Source organism: Manis pentadactyla, chromosome 10 (genome assembly GCF_030020395.1).
Source record: "Manis pentadactyla isolate mManPen7 chromosome 10, mManPen7.hap1, whole genome shotgun sequence".
Taxonomy (NCBI): Eukaryota; Metazoa; Chordata; class Mammalia; order Pholidota; family Manidae; genus Manis; species Manis pentadactyla.
The window spans coordinates 107,047,487-107,069,410 of record NC_080028.1 but is presented as its reverse complement, the minus strand read 5'-3'; the positions used below and the strand labels follow the sequence as shown (position 1 = coordinate 107,069,410).

At 42.7% G+C, this 21,924-nt stretch overlaps 1 protein-coding gene across 1 annotated transcript; it reads left to right on the top strand.

Annotated features, from left to right (window-relative positions):
• The first annotated feature begins 14,087 nt into the window (after positions 1–14,087).
• Positions 14,088–21,113, top strand: PHLDA1 (pleckstrin homology like domain family A member 1). Its single transcript, XM_057487520.1, is given in 4 exon segments — positions 14,088–15,810; positions 15,813–15,882; positions 15,884–16,632; positions 17,003–21,113. Coding segments are annotated over 3 exon segments (1,158 nt in total). The 5' UTR covers positions 14,088–15,449; the 3' UTR covers positions 16,611–16,632; positions 17,003–21,113.
• Positions 21,114–21,924: the final 811 nt, after the last annotated feature.

Sequence of the window (21,924 nt, the reverse complement as noted above, 5' to 3'; positions counted from 1 at the left end):
CATAGCTCATGTGAACACAGCTTTTTCTAAACTAAAAAAATATTAATCTAAAGATAGAATCCCATTTTTAATGAACTTAAGTAGTAAAACCACTACTGTTTTTTTTCCATTCCTTTAGGAAATAGCTATTGCCAAAGTGGAAGGGGTAGATATTTCGTCTTGTTATATAAGGGGGATGTGGTTTGCAGAGGAATTGTTTCTTAATAAAATTGGAGCTTTGAGGAATTATCAGTGTTCATTTATGCCATGTCTCCAGTTCTAAAATAGTTCTATTCCATTCTAGAAATTTGAAATATGTAATTTGAAATCCTTAATAAAATTTGCATTTTATTTTATAAAATGTACTGGTGATATTTTGGGTGTTTTTTAAAAATATATATACTTTTTTGGAAGAGCAGGGAGTAAAGATGTTTAGAGTAGGCATTCTGTGCTTCAGGCTATGATGGCCTGTTTGTATTTTTCAGAGCAACCTTCCAAGCCAAGCCCTGCTGCATGGAGTTTGTTACTGGAAGACTAGAAAGAAAGGAGTTTCACAGTAATACAGATGTTACTATGAGTTAACTACAGACATTCTTGAGATGCTTCAGGTTTTGTCTTTGCATGTTAGACTGTAGTTACCTCCAGCTCAGGCACTGGTTACCAAGGAATATTTTTTCCTTCTAGAAATGGTAAAATACCATAAAATCACCTATAAAGTAATTGCTTTGAAAAAAATTTGGTGACTGTCGTTTTATGGTCAAGTCTGTAAGTAGACAGTAGTTCCATAAGTTGACTAGTTTTTAGTATAACATGGATTTCTGAAAGTTAAAATTTATGTAATTTCTCAGAATTCTTTTACCTACTTCACTGAAGTAGTATTGGTGTTTCTGTGACATAAAAATACCTTAATTTGTGGGACTGGCTTATAAGTAGTACTTAAGAAAATGGGATTCTGCCTCTGTTTCCTTTAGCTCATTTAAGAACAAATAAAACGGAAAAGGAGACATTCTGTGATTTAGTTAATTCTGTGAATAGGTTAATGATACTGATTGGTATGGCAAGGGCTCTACAATAAATATTAAGTGTTCATACTACTGCTGCTTGTTAAAAGACTACTAATTTGTGAGTTTATCCAAGTGTGGGCCATTCCCATAATTAAAAATAAAACTTGGAGTTACTGTGTAAACCTTACATCATGCAGAAATATTAAACTATTTAATATTCAAATATTTGAGTGCTTGGTTTCAGGGCTTGATTTAGAGTTTGAGTCCATCTTAATGGATTAGTCTTATAAAAAGCTTAGCCTTTTATTTGACTTTAAATCAAGCCAAATGTTACTTGAAATGTATGTACAGACTAAATGGAGAGTTTAAAAGTTCTTTATAAGAATCTTAGTAAAGAAATGCACTAATTTATTTTTTGTTTTCTGCACTATGTGTATACTTTGTAATTGTGAGCTGGATTTTGTTTTGAAATATGTCTTCATAATTTAGTTAATATGCCATTTTAAAGTACAAAGTCTCAGTAGTTGAAAAGTAAATGTGAATGGTAATGGTGGTAGTTAGCTGAGGTTAATTTTAGATGGGTAGTGGTGATTTTATACAAAGGTTTAAAAATCCAGATATTGGAATATAACTTGGATAAAAAGCCAAGTTCTTAGACTGACAAGGGATCAGTTACAGGACTTCAGAGAAATGGGAGCACCTTCCCTGGAGTGTGAAATTACTGATGAGTAAGTGTTTGTCCAGGGAAAACTGGGTATATGCAGTTAATTATACTTTCAAAAAAAACAGTATACTTTGCATCTTGTATTCCTTGCATTTGACATCATACTGTACTTTCAGGTTTTTCATTTGAAAAAAAATTAAGGTGTTGACTGATTTTCTTAAATATAAATGAGAAATGAAACATAACAATTTAGAAATAATAAATTGCCATCAGAAAGTAAGACCCCGCTAGCTGCTTAATCATATTGGAATTTGAGAGCTTGTAGCTTTTGTAGATCAGTTATTGAAGTTTTATTATTTTGAAACTCAGGATAAAATGTTGCTTTACATAAAAGCAGTACTTTTTAGTTCTTCATGTATTTTAAATTTAAAAACAAGAAGGAATTGAGGGTAAGTGATAAAAAATGTAAGTGCCAGAATTTGCAGACATCACAAGTTAATGGTATTAATATTCATAACTTTATCAATAATGAAGTTAGGCATTGATAAACTCTTAATGGAGTAGTCAAATCATTCTTGCTGAAATACTAAAAACTTGAGAGCTTTTAGCTGGGATTTCAAGGGTGTGTAGGAATTTGTGTAGTGAGGGCAGGAGTCTCTGAGCAGAGAGCAGTTCAGGGAAGATACTCAAGTGGGCAACCCAGGGCCCATTGAAGGCGTTGAAAGAATGAAAAAGATACAAGGGGGCTAATCCATGGAAGATTTAGCCATAAAATCCTTTTAAAGGGTTTAAAATTCAAAGCAGCCTGTTGGGATTATTTCAAGTGAGGGTGACTTTACATGAAGGTAACTTCATTTATTTTTATTTTTTACTTTTCTATGAAGTTGTTGATACACACTCTTACGAAGGTTTCACATAAAAAACATTCTGGTTACTACATTCACCCCATTACCAAGTTCCCCCATTCTCCGTTGAAGGCACTGTCCATCAGTGTAGTAAGATGCCACAGTCACTACTGCTCTGTGCTACACTGTATTAACCATGATGCCCCCACACCATGTGTGCCAGTCATAGTACCCCTCTAGCCCTGCCTCCCCACCCTCCCACTCCTCCCCTCCCTCCCTTTTGGTAACTGCCAGTCCCTTTTTGGAATCTGAGTCTGCTGCTGTTTTTGTTCCTTCACAGTTTTGCTTCGTTGTTAACACTCCACAAATGAGGGAAATCATTTGGTACTTGTCTTTCTCTGCCTGGCTTATTTCACTGAGCATAATACCCTCTAGCTCCATCCATGTTGCAAATGGTAGGATTTGTTTCTTACGGCTGAATAATACTCCATTGTGTGTATGTACCACATCTTACATGAAGGTCGTTTTTAAACTAAGATGTGATAGCCTTAGAGTTGTTTGAATATAAGAACATTTGAGTTAGAGGCCTCAGGTAGGTAGAGGCCAGGTCTAAAGAAGGCTAACCTGTCAAGTAAGGGGTGATTTTATAATTTTTTAATGGATTCAAGGTTATCTGCAAGGAATCCTTTCAGTCACATTTCAAGTTTTTTGGGAGGAATGTACGGCAATAGTGCAACTTTTCTTTAACTCTGAAGTAATAGTGAAGTCCTGTATATTTCCACTCAAATCACCATTTACTGATTTTGCTCCATATACTTAATGCATGCATATACAGATGACTCTTGAATAAACAATGTGGGGGTTAGGGTCAGTGATTCCTCGTGTAGTTGAATATCCACAAGTAACTGACTCAAAAGTTTTACTAAATAGCCTACTATTGACCAGAAGAAGCCTTACCAATAACATACAGTTGATTTGTATATATATGTATATATTTTTTACATATATTACTTATGTATCACCACATATATATTGTGTACAGTATTCAAGCTAGAGAAAAGAATAGTTTTTCAAGTTGTAAGAAATCTCAAATGTTATCCGTTTATTGAAAAAACCTGTATACATGGACTTATGCAGTTCATGTTCAAGGGTCAGATGTACACTTCCTAAACTACTTGACAAGAGTTGCAGACCATGTCCCCTTTTACTCCCAAATGCTCTCTTTCCTTGTATGAAGACATTCTTGCACAATCCCAGTATAGTTAATTGAAATGGGTAAATCTATGTAATCATGGTTCATTTTGGTTTGATCCCAGCTTGGCCAGTGGTACCTTTTCAAGCTGATTACTGTGAGCATTTGGTAAGACCTGCATCATCTGAGCACTGCATGCACTATATACTTTATAGCTCAAAAAGATTTTCTGGTCTCATCTCAAGACTTTTTCTGTCCAGCCCTGAAGTTGGCTATTTCTCCAAGGATCCCTGGTTCCTTTCAGTGGACAATGATAACTGAGAAACAGTCTGGGTGCAGAGCGTGATTGTTCCTTGGATGTCTTTGTTTCTAGGCCTTTGCAGATGACAGACTTCGGAAATGTGTTAAAAAATATGAACTAAATATTTAAAAGTTAAAACAGGATTTTTTCTAGCCTTACCCCAGTCCATATTTGTAACTCCCTTCAAACAGGTAGAGTTGGTAGCTGATCCAACTGGGGATTGTAGGTGAGGTTGCTCTGTGGGGAAAAGAAACCATGAATAAAAACGGGAAAGATCTAGCTTTAGATGAAGACTTCAAAACCCCTAAGGAAGGGATCTAACCTAATCACTTAGAGTATAAATAGTTGATGCATTGGGTAATAGAATTCTCAGCAAGGCTCCAATAAATACCGCTTGTTGAGCCTCAGTGTTCTGCTTTGTCTTGCAGAAGATTCGTGAGCACTGCTGAGAACACAGTGCCTGGAATACTTGGAGAGAACTTGGGACGTGAGGTATATATAGATAATGAACATTTTTGAATAAGTAACTGCTTCCCAAACAACCTAGAATACGTGATTGGTACCACCTTTTTAAATTGGTTTTGGCAGCTAATTTCAAAGATAGTTGGGTTTTTTTTCTTGGCTCTGAAGGCAAAATGGATCCTGGTTAAGAGGTTCCCTGTGTGCCTGGTGCACAAAAAACAAACTGGATAATACAGGTCTATGACCCCATTTTGAAGGTTTTTGATGATTGTCATAAAAAGTAAGAAAAATAGAAAATTTGTTGCACTTACCTAAGGTCATCTAGTTAAAAAAATCTCAGTACTTTTTTTAAAGTGTCATTGATATACAATCTTATGAAGGTTTCACATGAACAACATTGGGGTTTCAACATTGACCCATATTAGCAAGTCTCCCCACACACCCCACTGCAATCACTGCCCATCAGCATAGTAAATGCTAGAGTCATTACTTCTCAGTGCTGTACTACCTTCCTCACAACCTACATATATTGTGATTTGTGAATTACAGTGCCCCTTAATCCCCTTCTCCCCCCACCCCCCACCCCCGCAACCTGCCCACACCCACCCCTCCCCTTTGGTAACTGCTAGTCCCTTCTTGGAGTCTGAGTCTGCTGCTGTTTTGTTCATTCAGTTTTGCTTTGTTATACTCCACAAATGAGTGAAACCATTTGGTACTTGTCTTTCTCTTTGTCTTATTTCACTGAGCTTAATACCCTGTAACTCCATCCATGTTGCAAATGGTAGGATTTGTTTTCTTTTTATGGCTGAGTAATATTCCATTGTGTATATTGCCATATCTTTTTCCATTCATCTACTGATGGACACTTAGGTTGCTTCCATATCTTGGCTATTGTAAATAGTGCTGTGATAAACATGGGTGTATATGTCTCTTCGAATTGGGGATCTTGTTTTCTTTGGGTCAGTTCCTAAGAGTGAAATTACTGAGTCAAATGGTATTTCCATTTTTAGTGTTTTGACAAACCTCCATATTGCTTTCCACAATGGCTGAACTAATTCACATTCCCACCAGCACTGTAGGAGGGGTCCCCTTTCTCTGCATCCTCGCCAGCATTTGTTGTTCCTTGTCTTCTGGATGTTGGCCACACTATCTGGTGTGAGATGGTATCTCACTGTGGTTTTAATTTGCATTTCCCTGATGATTAGCAATGTGGAGCATCCCTTAAATGTGCCTATTGGCCATCCATATTTCTTTGGAGAAGTGTCTGTTCAAGTCCCCTATCCATTTTTTAATTGGGTTATTTTTTTGGGGGGTGGTGGTGAGGTGTGTGAGTTATTTATGTATTTTGTATGTTAACCCTTTATCAGATAAGTTGTGTACAAATATATTCTCCCATACTGTAGGATGCCCTTTTGTTCTGCTGATGGTGTCCTTTGCTGTACAGAAGCTTTTTAGTTTTATGTAGTCCCACTTGTTCATTTTTTATTTTGTTTCCCTTGCCCAAGGAGATGTGTTCAGGGAAAGTTGCTCATGTTTATATTCAAGAGATTTTTGCGTGTGTTTTCTCCCATGAGTTTTATGGTTTCATGACTTAGATTCAGGTCTTTGATCCTTTTCAAGTTTACTTTTGTGCATGGAGTTAGACAATCCAGTTTCATTCTCTTACACATAGTTGTCCAGTTTTGCCAACACCAGTTGTTGAAGAGGTTGTCATTTCCTCATTGTATATCCATGACTCCTTTATCGTATATTAATTGACTATATATGCTTGGGTTTATATCTGGGTTATCTAATCTGATCCATTGATCTATTGGTCTATTTGTGTGCCAGTACCAAATTGTCATGATTACTGTGGCTTTGTAGTAGAGCTTGAAGTCAGAGAGTATAATCCCCCCAGCTTTGTTCTTCCTTCTCAGGGTTGCTTTGGCTATTTTGGGGTCTTTTTTATGGTTCCAAATGAATTCTAGAACTATTTTTGTTCTAGTTTGTTGAAGAATGCTGTTGGTATTTTGATGGGGATCACAGTGAATCTGTAGTGTGCTTTAGGCACGATGGCCGTTTTGACAGTATTTTCCTACGCATGAGCACAGGATGTGTTTCCATTTATTGGTGTCATCTTTAATTTCTCTCATGAGTGTCTTGTAGTTTTCTGAGTATAGGTCTTTCACCTCCTTTGTTAGGTTTATTCCTAGGTATTTTTTTATGCAGTTGTAAATGGAGTTTTCCTGATTTCTCTTTCTGCCCATTCGTTGTTAATATATAGAAATGCAACAGAAAATTTTCACTACTTTTAGAAAAGTAATGCATGTTTTTTGTATGCTTATTTACTTTGCTTTCGGATGAATCCAGAAGTCCAGAGTAAAACTAAGTGAAGTCTGATTGTATTTAGATACTGATGCTCCAAACACCCGAGTTGCCATTACTTAGCCCATCTTCTCCATCCCTAACACACACCTGGAACCCTGAACGTTGGGGATGGACAGTCAACAGGTGGACAATGAAATGAGTATCTGTTTTGAAACCAGATGTGATTTTAGTCTTGGATAAGGCCAGTCTGTGTGAGTTTGGAAACTATAGGCTGGATATGTTGTCTTTTCCATGTTGTTACCTGGTTGGCCTTGTTAAGTAGACCTACAAACTTTAGGGTCACTTGGACATGAACCCAGGCTGTCTAACCTGTACTTTGCTTTAGCTCTGCTTGTTCTGCCTCTTGCATTTCCCTCCTGCCATTGATCTTCTATGCATGTACCTTACTAGTTGAACCGTCTCCTTTTCATTGAACGAGTGCCTGCTCTTTGGGTCTTTAGTTCTCAACTGGTTATGAGGAGAAGTATTCTAGGGATGCTTGCTCACTTTTCAGTTCCCTGAGTTCGAGTCTGGGCCTGGAAGTTGGTAGGTATTCACATTTTTGTGTGTGTAGATCAATTAGGATTTGTCTGGATTCCTCCCAGTGTACCAACTATAATGCTGCATGAGGTTATGTAGCAACATAAATTGTCGATTCTCATTAATTTGAGTCTCATAAGTCAACAAAGATACTCCCGAGTTCCTTCATAGTTACATTCCTATATACTGAGAAAACCAAAAAAACCGCTGGGCTGTATATTGGTCTGTAAACTCAGTGGGACTATAGGAATGTGGGGAGTCTTTCAGTAGTTGCAGTTACCTAGTATTGCATAACCAAAACCACTCCCCAAACATTGACAAGGTTTATTTCACTGACTGCTTGGATAGTTTGATTCATCAGGGGCAGCTTTTGAAGAAGGTTAGGGACTGAAATCACTGAAGTCCCTTGGTGCATGGTACTCTGGATGCTGGGTGAGGAAGCTGGGATGTGGCCAGAATTCTGGCTAGACTGCTTCACAGATGGTGGCTGTTCAAGAATTAAGCAAAGGTGGCATTCTTATGACCTCTTCTGGGGAGGTAACCCTTCAGTACTCTTAACTGGTTATGGAGTCTGTTAAACCCACCCAGGTTTAAAGAGGGCTCTACATCTTGCTGGAGAAACAAAATTTTGGAAAGGTGTGGGGGGCTGGAATTTTGTAGAAAGGTAGAGTAGGGCTACAAAAGTGTTGATAGAGTAAAAAGCTAGTTTTCAGCATGACCAGAACCATCAATAAAGCTTAAAATTACATGCAATATGCCTATTTGTGGAGAAAAAATGTTTTATCATATTGGAATCTTTCATCATTTGAACTTTTAAGGACGGTTGAAATTCCTAAATGTGCACATAATTAGCACATTCTGTATCATAATAATGTAAAGCTTGATTAGTAAAGGAACCTAAGTATAAAAATGACCATTAAGTTCAGATTTCTTTTTAAAGTTTGGGTATAGTAATGCAGTGAGGGCGTTAAAGAAAAACTATTGCTATACCACTTGTAGTTTGAACTAGGTGGGACTTTGCTTTTTACAGCATTGTAAACCTTAAATCATTTTTGAAAGACCCAAATATGCATTTAGCTATTTAAAGTAATAGAGCCTGTCTGGCCTCTGCCTGTTCTCCCACCCCTCCCAGAGGCATCTGCACTAGCTTCTCTGCAGATATTCCTCTACACCCTAGTGGTTAGCTGGGTGCTTGCTTTGAGCTAGAGATTTCAGCATATCAAGTATTTGAGAGACCAGTTAATCTGGACTGAATTTTAAAACAGTATTCAGATATCCTTCCCTCACTGCCACTCCCTCCCCAAGTCTGCATACGTATATGTTGGCTCCATAATAAGCCAATTTCAGTGTACCTTAAATACAGATTTCTCCTAGGTGTAAATGTGGACTTGGGACCTTGGTATGGGAGCTCCATAGTTTTCAGAAAGACTTCCATTCTGTTGCTTTGCTGTTCTTGGCATTTGGCTTCTGTCTTTAAAGTTGCTTTATTGTCTGAGGATCATTATGGTTCCTAGCTGTCCTGTCCAGGTTCTAGGCAGCAGGTGGCATGAAGGAGGCAAAAGACTGGCACTTGCCTATCTTTAAAGAAGAGTCTGTGATTCATATTTAACGGTACCGGGGAGACCTGGACCTCTAGAGTCGAAGCTGAGAGATGTAGGAATTGGAGAATGGAGGCTGTCTTGCAAGCCTCATCGGCTGCATAACCTGAAGAGCTTCCGGTCTAGGAAAGGATTGTTTGAGCAAGAATGTCCCGGAATACATGAGCCAAGTAACTACGTTTCAGAAATGAGTACACAGGCCTCAAAGCTAATTTAGGAACACACTCCAGAAATGAGTTCTGACTAGAGTCCTGTTCAAGGCTTTCACTGTTTTTGTGCATGATTGGGTTCCCAGAATTGTATGTGCATAGTTGAGGTCAGGATGGTGACATAAGCAGAAGTGTAAATGGAATCTCATTAGAAACAAAAACTAATTGTTCTAGTTTCTGACGTGTTAAGAGATGCCACTTGTTATTCAAATAATGTTTTCCTTAAATCAGGTAGTTCGCAGTTCTGAGTCGTGTGGTGGTTTTGTTGCCTGTAACATGGGGATTTGTTTTTTCTGATTGGTTTAGTGGCACTGTGGAAGCATGCCATAAAACGATTTCATGGTTTCTATCCGTTCTAAATAGAACGTCCACTTTTTGGACCTGAAAACATTCTTTGAGTTTATCCCTTTGACTTCATGTTCTTGTGTCAGTTGCCCTGTCATCTGATGCAGTCTTGGCGCTAGTCACTGGCCCAGAAATCCCATGTTCCTTTTCTAAGGCGGCCTTGCCGTTTACGCACCCAGCTAGTTCATTGCACCACCTCTTCATCAAGTTTGTAGGAGAATTTGTACTCACTGCCTCTACTTTTCCTCCTCTAGTGAATGTCTGTGTTCTCTCAGACTGCACTGTGTTGTAATAGAAGACTGCAAGGCACGGAGTTGTCCTTGGAATCAAGTCCCTTAAATTGAGAGATTTGCTATCAGATATGAGTTGCAAACAGGAGCATTTACCTAGTCTGAGTAGTAGACTAGGAAAGGCTGTTGGGTGCTGACAGGCCCTTTGTGGAGGACAGGCTTGAATGATCTTCCAGCCAGGGCAGTGCTCAAAATAACTCAAGACAACTTCAGCGGTGCTGCCACTTGGGGGGTTCCATTGTGGAATTCCTGACGCTTCTGTCTCGAAGACCAGAAGTCAAGAATGTCAATATTTGCCGAGTCAGTTTTGTGACGCCGCAGTGTTGGTTCTCAGCCTCGTTCATGGGCTACCTCCCTTTCCCTGCTCAAAAGGTACCGCCTGTGTTCTGGATTCAGGGCAAAATGAAGGCGGTCAAACCCCGGCTCCGTGACATTTTCACATGCCACTTCAGAGTTGATATTACTCTAACAAGTAATTGATCCCCGGACTCCTCAACTCAGTTACTTGTTGAACATCTTCAGTGTCTACTCAGCCTGCCTACATTGTTTGGAGTAACATTATTTCCAGCTAGAACTAACATTTAAACTCCAGCGTGAGTACCGTCAGCCCTTACTCGGCCTCTCTCATGGTCCTCTGCCAGTATGTACAGGGACGAACACGCTGCCATCCAGAATGTTAACTGCCGACAGAGTGCACGTGGAATATGAAGAGGAAGGAATTAACTCGGCAAAAGAATGGGATTTGAATTGTGCTTTGAGGAACAAAACGTTAAAGGATTCAGATGGCAAAGCAAAGACAAGTCACGTGGGTAAGAGCCTGCTTAGGGTTGCGTGGAAGGAGAATGCAAACTGTAAGGGCAAGCAGGGCTTTGTGGAGGACTTCCATGTCGGCAGAAGGACTTGGAATGTTCCCACACTGGGAGGTGACAAGTTTCCTACCACTTCAGGAGTAGGCTGGTAGTGCTGCACGGGACAGTACGGATTCAAGTGGTTGAGCTATTAGTTGAGTGCTGACGAGGATGAGAACTTGAATCGGGCTGTTAGCAGGACAGAAAGGCTGATAATGTTTGATCTACAAATGGGGTGCAGTAACAGTTAAACACACCCGAACACCAGGATACCTTGGCTGTTGATTTGCCCAAAGCTGTTACACAAACTGACCACTAGGCGGCATCATCCATCAACCGGTGAAGTGGCAGATGAGGCCGCCTGGCAGACGCTCAGTTGAAGAGAGTTAAGTTAACTTTTTAAGTCAGTATTTTGGAAAGTAGAATCTTTATAAAGCATCACTACTGCCCATTGACATGACAGAGTGAATGGCTAAGAAGTCTAAATTGCAGTCTGAATGTGGGCCTCTAGGCACTGATGGGGACCTGACTTTACTAGGTTATTTGGCCTGTATTTCTTGCAAGACATTTGAACTTTGCTATATCCAAATCTTTAGTAGTCGTTGCCGTAAATTTCTACTGTATATTGCAAATTAGGAAGTTTATAGAGATTTTATAATCCTGTCAAGTTATAAATGAAAATAAGCACTATTTACTAACTTTACAAGTTCTGTTAAATGTTTTTAACCCAGTATTGATTAATGGACTTTTAAGCGAGTATTCGGCTATTTACTGCTAAGTAAGAGAAACTACTAGAAATTCTGTTCCATTATTGTGTTTCTCATCCTTATGATTACTCTTACTAGAAGTCAGTAGGATGATAGTTTATACAGTACCTCATAATACTAAGTTGCATGTTGCTCAAGAAAGGAAATGTTGGTAGGACTTGTTTTAGATAACACGATGGAATATAATAGCATTTAATACTCAGAGGCCTAGCATGTTGAGTAAGTATAAAAAAGTATGCCAAATATATTTTGGTACAGCAAGTTTTGGAAGTTTTTTTTAAAGTCTTGTTACAGCTTGAAAACTTTTAAAAGGATGCATTATGAAAAATGTCAAAAAGCATTTGAAGACACTAATTTTTTTCTTAATGACATATAAGGGCTTCTGATTTAATAAAAAATTTCTAAATATGTTGAGCCCCTATTATATACCAAGAATTGTGCTAGGTGATTGAGATCCATCAGAACAGTGATCCTTACCCTCTAGAAGAGCTTACATTCTATAGGAAGGGGAACAGAAAGGAGCAACAGGCATAAGAAATTTTTCAGTAGTGTGTCAGAGGTGATACATACTACTGTGGGGAAAATTAAGGGGAATTGGGTGGTTAGGACTTTAGAATAATTAGGATATGACATTTGAGCAAAGACTTGAAAAAGTAATTGGGGTGACTTGATACACTGAAAAGAGATTATAAAACAAGGGTAGAATCATGGAGACAAGTTCGGAGGCCACTGCAGTAATTCAAGGGAGAGATGATGGTGATTTGGATCAGGAGGGCAATGAAGGAAGTGGAGAGAAATGCACAGAATATAGATGTAGTTTAAAGGCATAATTGATGGAATTTTCCTACTTCAATTTGTGGATTAGGTACTGAAAGATCATAAGGGATTATTGCAAGCAGGCCTGCTTCTAAACGTGCAGTCCTGGGGCAGGAGTATAATGGAGACACCAGTGGTTAAATGTTTAAAAGTTTCATTAAATGAACATACATCCAATGCTCCTATCTTGATAAATATACCTTCCTAAGTACATGTAAGGCCAGGTTTGAATTTCAGATTGTTAAAGTCCAGTGCCAGAGCTGATCCTCAGCCCACGTCCCACCTCTTCCCATTCCTGGCTCTGAATTGTGTGGCAGTGGTCTGTCTGCACGTGTGTGGACATCCTAGCTTGTCTGCACCATTACACTTGTGCACACACTGGTGGTAGAAAGGCATTCCCTGGACCAGTTGAGGCCATTCAGGCAGGGGACTTGGAATCCTGAGTGCCTGGAGTGTTGTTCAGAATGAGCAGGAGCTCCAGACAGGTATGTCATTCTGACTGTTCAGGCTCAGGGCTCTGGGAAAGGGCCTCTTGGCTTGTGTGAGGGCAACACTGCTCCAAGGTTCTGGCCTGAGCAACTGTACAGATGGGATTGCGATCAACCTAGAAGGGGCTGCAGGGATCAGGGTGAGGAGATAAGTTTGGGAGTGCATATGTTTGAGTTCTCTGTTGGACCCAGATAGTACTGTAGAGAAGGGTAAAGGAAAATTTTACAATTTCAGTAACACTGGCCTGGAATATATCAAAACCAAAGGTTTGTACTACAGCCATTCTAACCGGTAAAGCTGTTAAAGAAAACATGAACTTTAAGCATTTCCAGATCCTTACTGAAACTGTTTCATCCAGAATTTGTTTCTTACCAATCATTGGTAAACCTGTGGGCTCTAAACCATCCCCAGCACTACTTTTCAACTTTTTATTAGCAAAAGTTCTATGAACTTCGCTTCCTATGGCTTCACATCATCACACTTTTCTTCTGATGAATCACTCAGTGAATGTCTTCACCAATATGTGTTCTCTTGCTTGGCATGCAATAGTAGTATTTTTTATTTTAGTAGTCTTTATTGTATCCTTTGGCAACAAGCAGTTGGATGTAAATTGGGGGTATGAATCTGTATCTTCAGCATATAGAAGTTACTGAAAATGCTGAGTCTGGATGACACCAACAAGCAGAAGTGAGAGTAGATAAAAAAGAGAACCAAGGACCAATTTGGGGGGCACCTCAGCAGTAAAAGGTCTGGGGGACAGGGAGGAACCTGTAGAAGAGATGGGGACAGCGACCACAGAGGCAGAAGAAAAACTAAGAGTGATGCCCTTGAAGCCAAGGGAAAAGCTGAGTCCAAAAGGCAGACGTGATGCACCAGCCAGGTTAGGAAGTTTGAATTAGCCACTTCAAAGTTATTTACCAAAGCAATGATTTTGTTCGCTATCGTTTTTAACTTCAATAACTTTAGGTGACACTTGGAGGTTTTCATTATATCTACAGCTAAATTTGTATTTTTTTAGGAACAGTTACATCCTGTAATTCATTTTCTGGGAATTTGTCTTAGAAACGGACAATATGGCCATTTTTGTGAGTTGGTGGTGACTGCTGAAATAAATTAAGAGCACAGTCATCACTGGTTTGTAAGGTTCCTATACTACTGAGATTTCCAGAGTAAATGCACAGTGGCCAGAGGGCACATTGTGGACTTGCTTCTGAGCTGCTCACAAAGTCAAGAATTCCTGTGACATACCCAGCTGGAAATTCTGAGTTTTAAACTGTCTATAGTCATCATGCTCATCCTTCAGACATTTGGAAGTAATTTAGATAGAATGCATTTGTTGCATCCTGGTAAACAGGCTAGATCACACCAACACTGAATTTTTCCTAAGAAAATGGCTTAGCCTTCCAGATTACATCTTGTGTTTTACCCAGCCAAGTTTGTATTTTATCATTTTTACATATGAAATGTCCCCAACTACGCTTGCCCTCAAGAGACTGAATTGCACACTCAGAGGAAGTATCTTTTCCAAATGGGCTGACGAATGGCATTGTTTAATGGCTGGTCATGTAGAAATTCTCTAGAATGCTCCCTTGTTCTACAGAAGCAGGGAGAGAATGAGATGTTAGGTGTACCGTTTGTCACTGGTATACAGAATTTTTTTTAACATAATCTGACTAGAAATCCTTACATAATTTTAATAGTTGCCCTTCTTAATGTGAAGGCCCCGGGAACTGGGCAAGTGCAATTCAGTGGGACTCAGGATTGTGCTGGAAGGTCCCCCGTTCGCTAAAACATGATTTGTAGATTAAGCTTCAGGACCCTCCTGCGTTTAAAAGTTACCCTTTGTTTTCCATTACCTGGGGATCAAGTTCATATTTCTTCGCACACCAAGTGTTTGACTCTTGTTCAGCTCTTACAGCTCGTCTCACTTCTATCATTTTGTTCCAGCCACATGAAATGAGTGGGTGACTAAGCTCCCCCCTTTTCCTCCTTGGGTACAAGTAGTAGCTTTTCCACTCACTTCGGCCAACTCTGCTGTGTCCGCGTTGGTTTATTCTTGGTGTGATTCTTCGGTTTCTCGGGGTCGGTGCATAGTTGTGGTTCTGCTCACTTAGTGGCTGGATTTCCCCACCAAGAGGTTTGGTTTCGGTTTAGCTCTGTACTGTCTTGCTTCCCTACAATTTCTATAGAAATTACTTACATGTGGGAGTGCGAGGGAACCAGGGGTGAGTACAGCATTTACGCAGCCGGGGATAAACGGGATTGCAGAACAGATCCCGCCCGTTAGGTGTCGGCAAAGAGCGGCCGCGGAGGCCCAACCGGCCAGTTGGAAGGCCACGCTGTGCCTTGGGGCTGGGGCGTTCAGCACCCCAAATTCTTTGAGGTGAGTTACTGCTGGGAGGTGTTGCCGGCTGTATGACTGGGTTAAAAAGGAAGCTGGAGAGCTGTGACCCGGGTAAAGGCGGGCTGGTGCCTGCGCTCCGGGGTGGAGGAAAGGAGGGAGAGGTGCTGTATGAAGTGGATCGCCTTTCTCTTGCAAACGAGGACAGACCGTAGCGCTGTTGCTTGATTTAACCATCTCCCGCTCTGCCCCAGGAAGCTAGTTAGTGACCGTGAGCGAACGTGCGTGGAGAGGCACCGTGTCCTCTCGGCCTTTGCACGTAGTGCTCACGTGAAGTGCTGGGGCCTCCGCGGCTCAGAGCCTCACGCCCGGCCTCCGTGCGCGTCTGGGCCGGGACCGCGAACTCGGCGCGAATGCCCCGGGCTGGCTCCCGGGCGCAGAGCCGGCGGTGTGGGAGCCGCACCCGCCCGCGCGGGCCATCCTCACCCCCCGGGGCCGTCAGCCGGTGCTCCGTGGGCCGGTGCGAAGGCCTCAGCTCCGACGCACAGCTGGGGCGCGCTCGGCAGTCGACGCGAGCGGAGGAGCTGGATTTCCGGGCCGCGGCCCCCTGGCCAGCCCGCCGGCTGAGCGCGGACGCGAGCGGGCGGCGGGGCGGGGCGAGGGCGGCGGGGGCGGGGGCGCGGAGAGGTCCCGGAGCGCTTCTCTGCGACCGGCTCTTCCCCTGCGGGCGCCGGGAGCCGCCTTTTCCGCTGGGTGTCACCCGGCGCGGGGGCGGGGGCCAGTTCAAAAGCGCCGCGAGGGGGTCCGGCCCGCGCCCTTCAGCGAGCGCTCGGCGGAGCGCGGCCGCTCGCGGCTCCGGGACCTTGCAGTGCGTCGGGACGCGGCCGCCCTCCTACCGGGACCCCAAGCCGCCGCCGCCCCGCTTCCTGCACGCTAGCCGCCTCTGCGCACTCCGGGCGGGCGGCCGCGGGGAGGACGGCGCGCGGCTGTTGCTGCCCCGGGCCCGCGCGGCGGCCGGCAGGATGCTGGAGAGCGGCGGCTGCAGGGCGCTGAAGGAGGGCGTGCTGGAGAAGCGCAGCGACGGGCTGCTGCAGCTCTGGAAGAAGAAGTGCTGCATCCTCACCGAGGAGGGGCTGCTGCTCATCCCGCCCAAGCAGCTGCCGCCCCAGGGGCCGCAGCCCGCGCCGGGGCCGGCCGAGGCGCCCCAGCCCGGAGGCCCCGCCGTGGCCAGCCTCGAGCCGCCGGTCAAGCTCAAGGAGCTGCACTTTTCCAACATGAAGACCGTGGACTGCGTGGAGCGCAAGGGCAAGTACATGTATTTCACTGTGGTGATGGCCGAGGGCAAGGAGATCGACTTTCGGTGCCCGCAGGACCAGGGCTGGAACGCCGAGATCACGCTGCAGATGGTGCAGTACAAGAACCGTCAGGCCATCCTGGCCGTCAAGTCTACGCGGCAGAAACAGCAGCATCTGGTCCAGCCGCAGCCCCCGCCACAGCCGCAGCCGCTCCGCCGGCCGCCGCACCCGCAGCCCCCCGGCCTCCGGCCGCTGCGGAGCACCTCCGACTCCGCCTGAAAGGGCAGCGCTGGCGGGCGAGGTACGGTCCGCGGCGCCTGGGTGCCCGGCAGGCTCCGGCGGTGTTGGGGGACTGGGAAGCCTGCCCGCGAGTTTGGCTCTTGGGTGGAAAGCGGGAAATGTTCCCGGGATCTGGGAGGTGGGAAGAAGGGAGGCAAGCTGGGGCCAGGCGGCCGACCGGGAGGGAGGGTAGGAGGGCTCAGCCGGCGGGGTCTTCTCCGCGGCCGCCCTGCGCGCCCCGCGCCGCCCGCGCCCCTCTGTGTCCGGGCATCGGCGGAGCGTCCCGGTGTCTTTACCAGCGCGTTTCGCCGCCGGACTGGCCCGAAGACAACTGGGTCTTGGAGGTCGCTGAGCCGCCCGCCCACTTCATTCCGTGTCATTTTTTTTTACAGGTTTTGAGGACTTGAGCAAGAGGGACGAGCACCTTTCTATTGTCTTCACTTGGGTTGGAAACAGCAGTCTCCCCGCCCGCGCAACATCCAGTAGTTTGGACATTACCAGACTGAGAACTTTATAGAGTCCTCTTAGTTTTCTGCATACTCGTCATCACCACGCAGGAAACGTTTCAGTCCAGAAGGCTTTTATTTATGAACCTTTGAAAGGATCTTCCAGTATGGTGGACCTTCTAGGAGCAATGATGTACTGTAATTTTATTTTAATGTATTTTGATTTATGATTATTTATTAGTTTTTAAAAAATGCTTGTTTTAAGACATTTCTGAATGTAGGCCATTTTCCAAAAACCCTTATTTTCAAAAACCTATTCCCTAGTAAGTTCTAATCTTGGAAAAGAGAAAAAGGCAAGGGGCGGTGGAAGAGAAAGCATAAAGAATTCATTTGTTATTTCTAGGGCATTTTCAGAAGGTCTGATAGTTTCATTCTTGTGCCAGGTGGTTGAAATTAAACTCTGTGATATTACAGTTTTCCTTTTTAAGACTTTTTTTATTTAGACATGTTTTATATAGAATAGAAGTTTAAAGAAGCTGGGTGTTCAAAATCGTGTATATGAGAATCTAATTGCTTTTCTAAAAGGAACTCAATTGTAATGATATCTAAGTCAATACGCTTAAAACATAGCCTATCTATGGCAGGGCACCCGATCTTGAATACTGGTAGGGCTGCGTCTCCTGTAGGAAAAGCCTTGCTTGTATCATCTGCGTGTGAAGAGTTTAATAAGGAGATCTCTATGATTTCTGAGTATGAATGAATTAGGTGTTTCGTTTCAAAAACCATAGTGGGGGGAAAAGAGAATTACTCAACTTGTTTGCGAGAACATTTGTATTCTTATCCACACTAGAGGTTACCCCTTTTCCAAGAGCTTTGCCGACTTCATCTGAATCACATTTTCTGACCCTTTTACTTTGTTCTAGAAGCATACGCTAGATAAGTACAGTCTGTCAATATTTCAAATGATTGGTAGTCATAACTTTTTTTTCATACTGAAAATAATGATTGGGGAAACCATTTTGCTTCTTATTGCTCTAGGAGAAATTTGAGGGTTATCTGTTTTGTCATGTTAGCTAAACTCAAAAACTGAAAAGGAAGGACTGGGTAAACACTGGATTTTCAGTAAGAAAACAACCCCAGTCTTGTTTCAGCAGCCACTTGTTTAGGAGCCTGGGTGTGAGAGGAGGGGATGTGCTTTTAAAGGTAGAACAAACCTCTTCTGTTAAATCGATAGGATGGGTAAAGCCACAGGGCAGATGCTACTTCAGTTTAAAAAGAGCCATAGATGGTACCAAGTTCTCCTGGGGCAGAGCTTCCTGTCTGCATGGCTTTTCTGAGGGGACTTTGTTTTCTATTACCTTTTCCACAAGGTCATGACCAGTATTTTTCTAGCATCTCAATTGGAATGGTTAGTATTAGGCCACTGCTAAGTTACATAGTCAAGAAATGAAAACAGTTTTATGCTAGAGATGTCTTACTCTCCCTCCATCTAGAAAGGAGTTTCAAGGTCAAATTACTTTTTAGTGCAATACTTAAATGATGAAATTTTGAGATCATAACTCTAATCCAAAAAGATGTGGGGAAACAAATTCAAGCAAATGATAAGCAAAACTTAAGTAGGTTCCCACTTCCAATGGCTAAGTTGTGGTGAAAATAACAGCTGCAGAGATGTGAAGCCTCACACGTACGTGTGATGGGCAGTTCAGAGAGCAGATTTGAAGAGTCAGGTTCGCTTGGCTTCTTCAGAGCTACTGCTGTACTTTTTACATAATGCCCCGTCATACTGCGATTTTAGTATGTGCATCATATAACCCCACTTAAACCATAGTTCTGTCCTGATGGAGGGATTTTTCTTTAAAATTCTTGTGCTATTAAAAAGGTAAAATCCATACCAACTACTTTTAAATTTTAGATTTTTGTAGGCTTTTAAAAGGCATTTATGTGTTGTTAGCTGACATGTAGTAGGCTAGGTAGCACCATGGCAAACCTGCCCAGGCTCTCTCGTGGCCGCTAGCGCTGCTGTCCACAAACCCCTCCCTTCAGCATGGCTGTGGCTCTCCATGGGGCCACCAGCATCAGGGTTCTCTGTCTTGTCTTTCCATAGCCCCTCTTCCTTGGTCTACTGTGACATTTCTATGGAGCTGACCCTCTTTAGTGGCTCTTTAGCCTGAACCCTTCTTAACATTAAACTGTGCAACCTTAGGAATTAGAAAGGAGAGGAGTAGGATGGCTTTTGTTGTTTGACTTCCTGAAACTGTTATGGCTTAATAATGTTTCTAGCACAAAAACAAGCATGTTTAACAAAACCAAATATAAATGTGAATCACTTAACTTGTCAGTGACTCTCTTCTACCTGTGGGGACTTTATACAGACCACTTAAGATATTATGAGACCTGACAACTAACCTTCATGGAAAAAAGATAATATACTTCTTCAATCCAAGGAAAAGAAGAAGGGAAGGGCAGGTCCAATAGAAAACCCACCCCTTAAACATGTGACAAGTTGGAGAATTAAAGGGAATGTCCCATTCGCCCTTGGACTTGTGCTGGCACCACGCATCGTGCACAGTGAGCTCAGTAACTCTGTTGGGACAATGAATGAAAGGAGGACAAAATGTGTGACTCCGGCATGCAGGCGGTGGTTTCTCTTGCCTCACACAGCCCTCCCTCACTGGCTCCCACTTGGTCCCTGAGGACTTCGGCTGGGACAGGCCAGCACTGCGGAGCCCTCAGCACCCACACTTTCTCAGCACCATCCACAGCTCTGCCGAAGCCCTCCAGGGAATGCTGAGGTCAGAGAGTAATGGCTATAAAGGGAGGGCCCTTTCAAGTGAACATTTCCCTCCTAGAGGAAACGGGTTCTTGCATGTAGAAATCAAACCAACTGTGATGTCCCTTCTCATGTTTTTCCCAGCCGCAGTGAAAACCCCACCATGTTGCTTTGGGGAGTAGCCTTCACACTGCCTGACAGCAAACCCTGTTAGGAACCTGACTGAAGTTGAAACGCCTGTTTTAACTCTTCTGCTCTCAAAGACCAAACCTCCGTTTCTCTTAAACACCCCTCATTTAAAATTGGGCACCATTCACATCTGTTGCCAGCGTGTGAGTACAAACACATCACTTGTTTCCTGTCCCCCTGGGAAAGTGACGTGGTTTTCGCTTGGCTCCAGCCATTGACAGTGTCATGTTCAGGGGCAGGACTAGAGAGAGCCAGGATGTAAGACTGGAGTGACACAGGAGCAGCCCCATACCGTGTGAAGCGCTGCAGGATGAGGGTGGGCTGCTGAGTGTTTGGTCCTTTCTTTTTTTTTAAAAATGTCAAATGAATTGGTTTTCATTTTTCTGATAAAATGCCCTTAGCAGAATAAAATTTACGTTTGGGAACTGTAGAGCTTGGTAATGAATCCATCTTTGGTAGTGATTCTTTGAAGGGAAATCTACCTTTTTACCAAAAGCTACTTCAGATGTGTTAATTGTGGCATTGTGCTGTATATAGATTTTTAAGAACTGTTTTCTGAATTCTTGACACAGTTTGAAGGGTGACTTTTTGATCTGTAGTATTGAACAGTCAATCTAGGTTTATATAAGATGGGGTATGACAAGGTGATCTGTGACTTTGTTAGCAGGACATTTGCCCAGTGGAGTATAAGATCCAACAGGGTTTTCCAGAAAGGGCATCCGTGTCCAATGAAGGGGGCAGAAGGACTCTGGGTCACTAGAGGCATCTGCATAAGGATGACCCCTCCCTGTATTTCAATGATAGGTGGCCCTTGTAGATCACTGTATTAATGTTGAGAAGAAAGGTAAAACTTACCTGTTTCATTCCACTGTCAGCCTTCTGTTTAAACTTTCAGAATATGCAGATGCCAGCCTCTGAAGAGCAAGCCTCACCATGTACCAAATGCTTTACAAACTGTCACATTTCTTGCATTTAATAGTGTGGTCATAAATTGTGTAAATACGTCTCAAATGATTTTGGAGAGATGTGAATTATTTTTCATATTTTCAAAATGCATTCCACTTCAAATAAAGCATCTATTGAGATGACCAACCTGTGCACCTTTTGAAGATCTGTTTGTCTGCCGTGTACAGTTTGCATTCCCATGGGAGAAAGGTTCCAAAGGACTTGGCTGTTATAATGGCCATGGCCATTCTCGGAGGAAACGGACTATTTCTGAGTTTGGAAATTAAGTTTTTAAAAAACACCTGGGAATTCTGAATAAAGGATATAGAAATTCACTAAGATCTTTTGGTGAAATAATTAGCTTTCAGAATGCTAACAGATTTGAGTTGAATCACAGTACCCCAGAAGTTGAGAAATGGTCCCTAGGGGTTATCTTGAAGGCAGTTCCCTCTGGAGTCCTAGAGAGATTCAGGTCCTCCTAGGTCTCTTGAGAGGGTAAAGCCTTGATTCTGAGAGAACCATCCATCAGACAGGAATCTATAAAGCTCCTTGCTTTGTGTTGAGAGCAGAAGAGAGACTGGATTCTTTAAAGGAAAATAGTATGACTTTACTCTTACAATCTCCTTTGGCATCTAAAAGCCTGTAAGTCTCAAAAGACTTTAAAAGAGGAAATTTGAAGGCAATTTTTTATCCCTTAGCATAACCTTATATTGATTGATAACTTTTATTGCCTGCCCTAGTGTTTTTTGGTTTTGCTTCTAAGATAAAATGAAATCTGAGAAGACAATGACTGCCATTGCGAAGGAACTTCAGGAGTACTGCGTGAAATGAAGCATAGTAGGTGGTAAAGAGCCAGGATTTGGCAGTCCCTGTACATGGGCTCAAGTCCCAGTTTTACTCTTACTACCCCTGTATATCTTGAATTACTTAACCTCGTGGAGACTCAGTATCCTTCTTGGTAAAA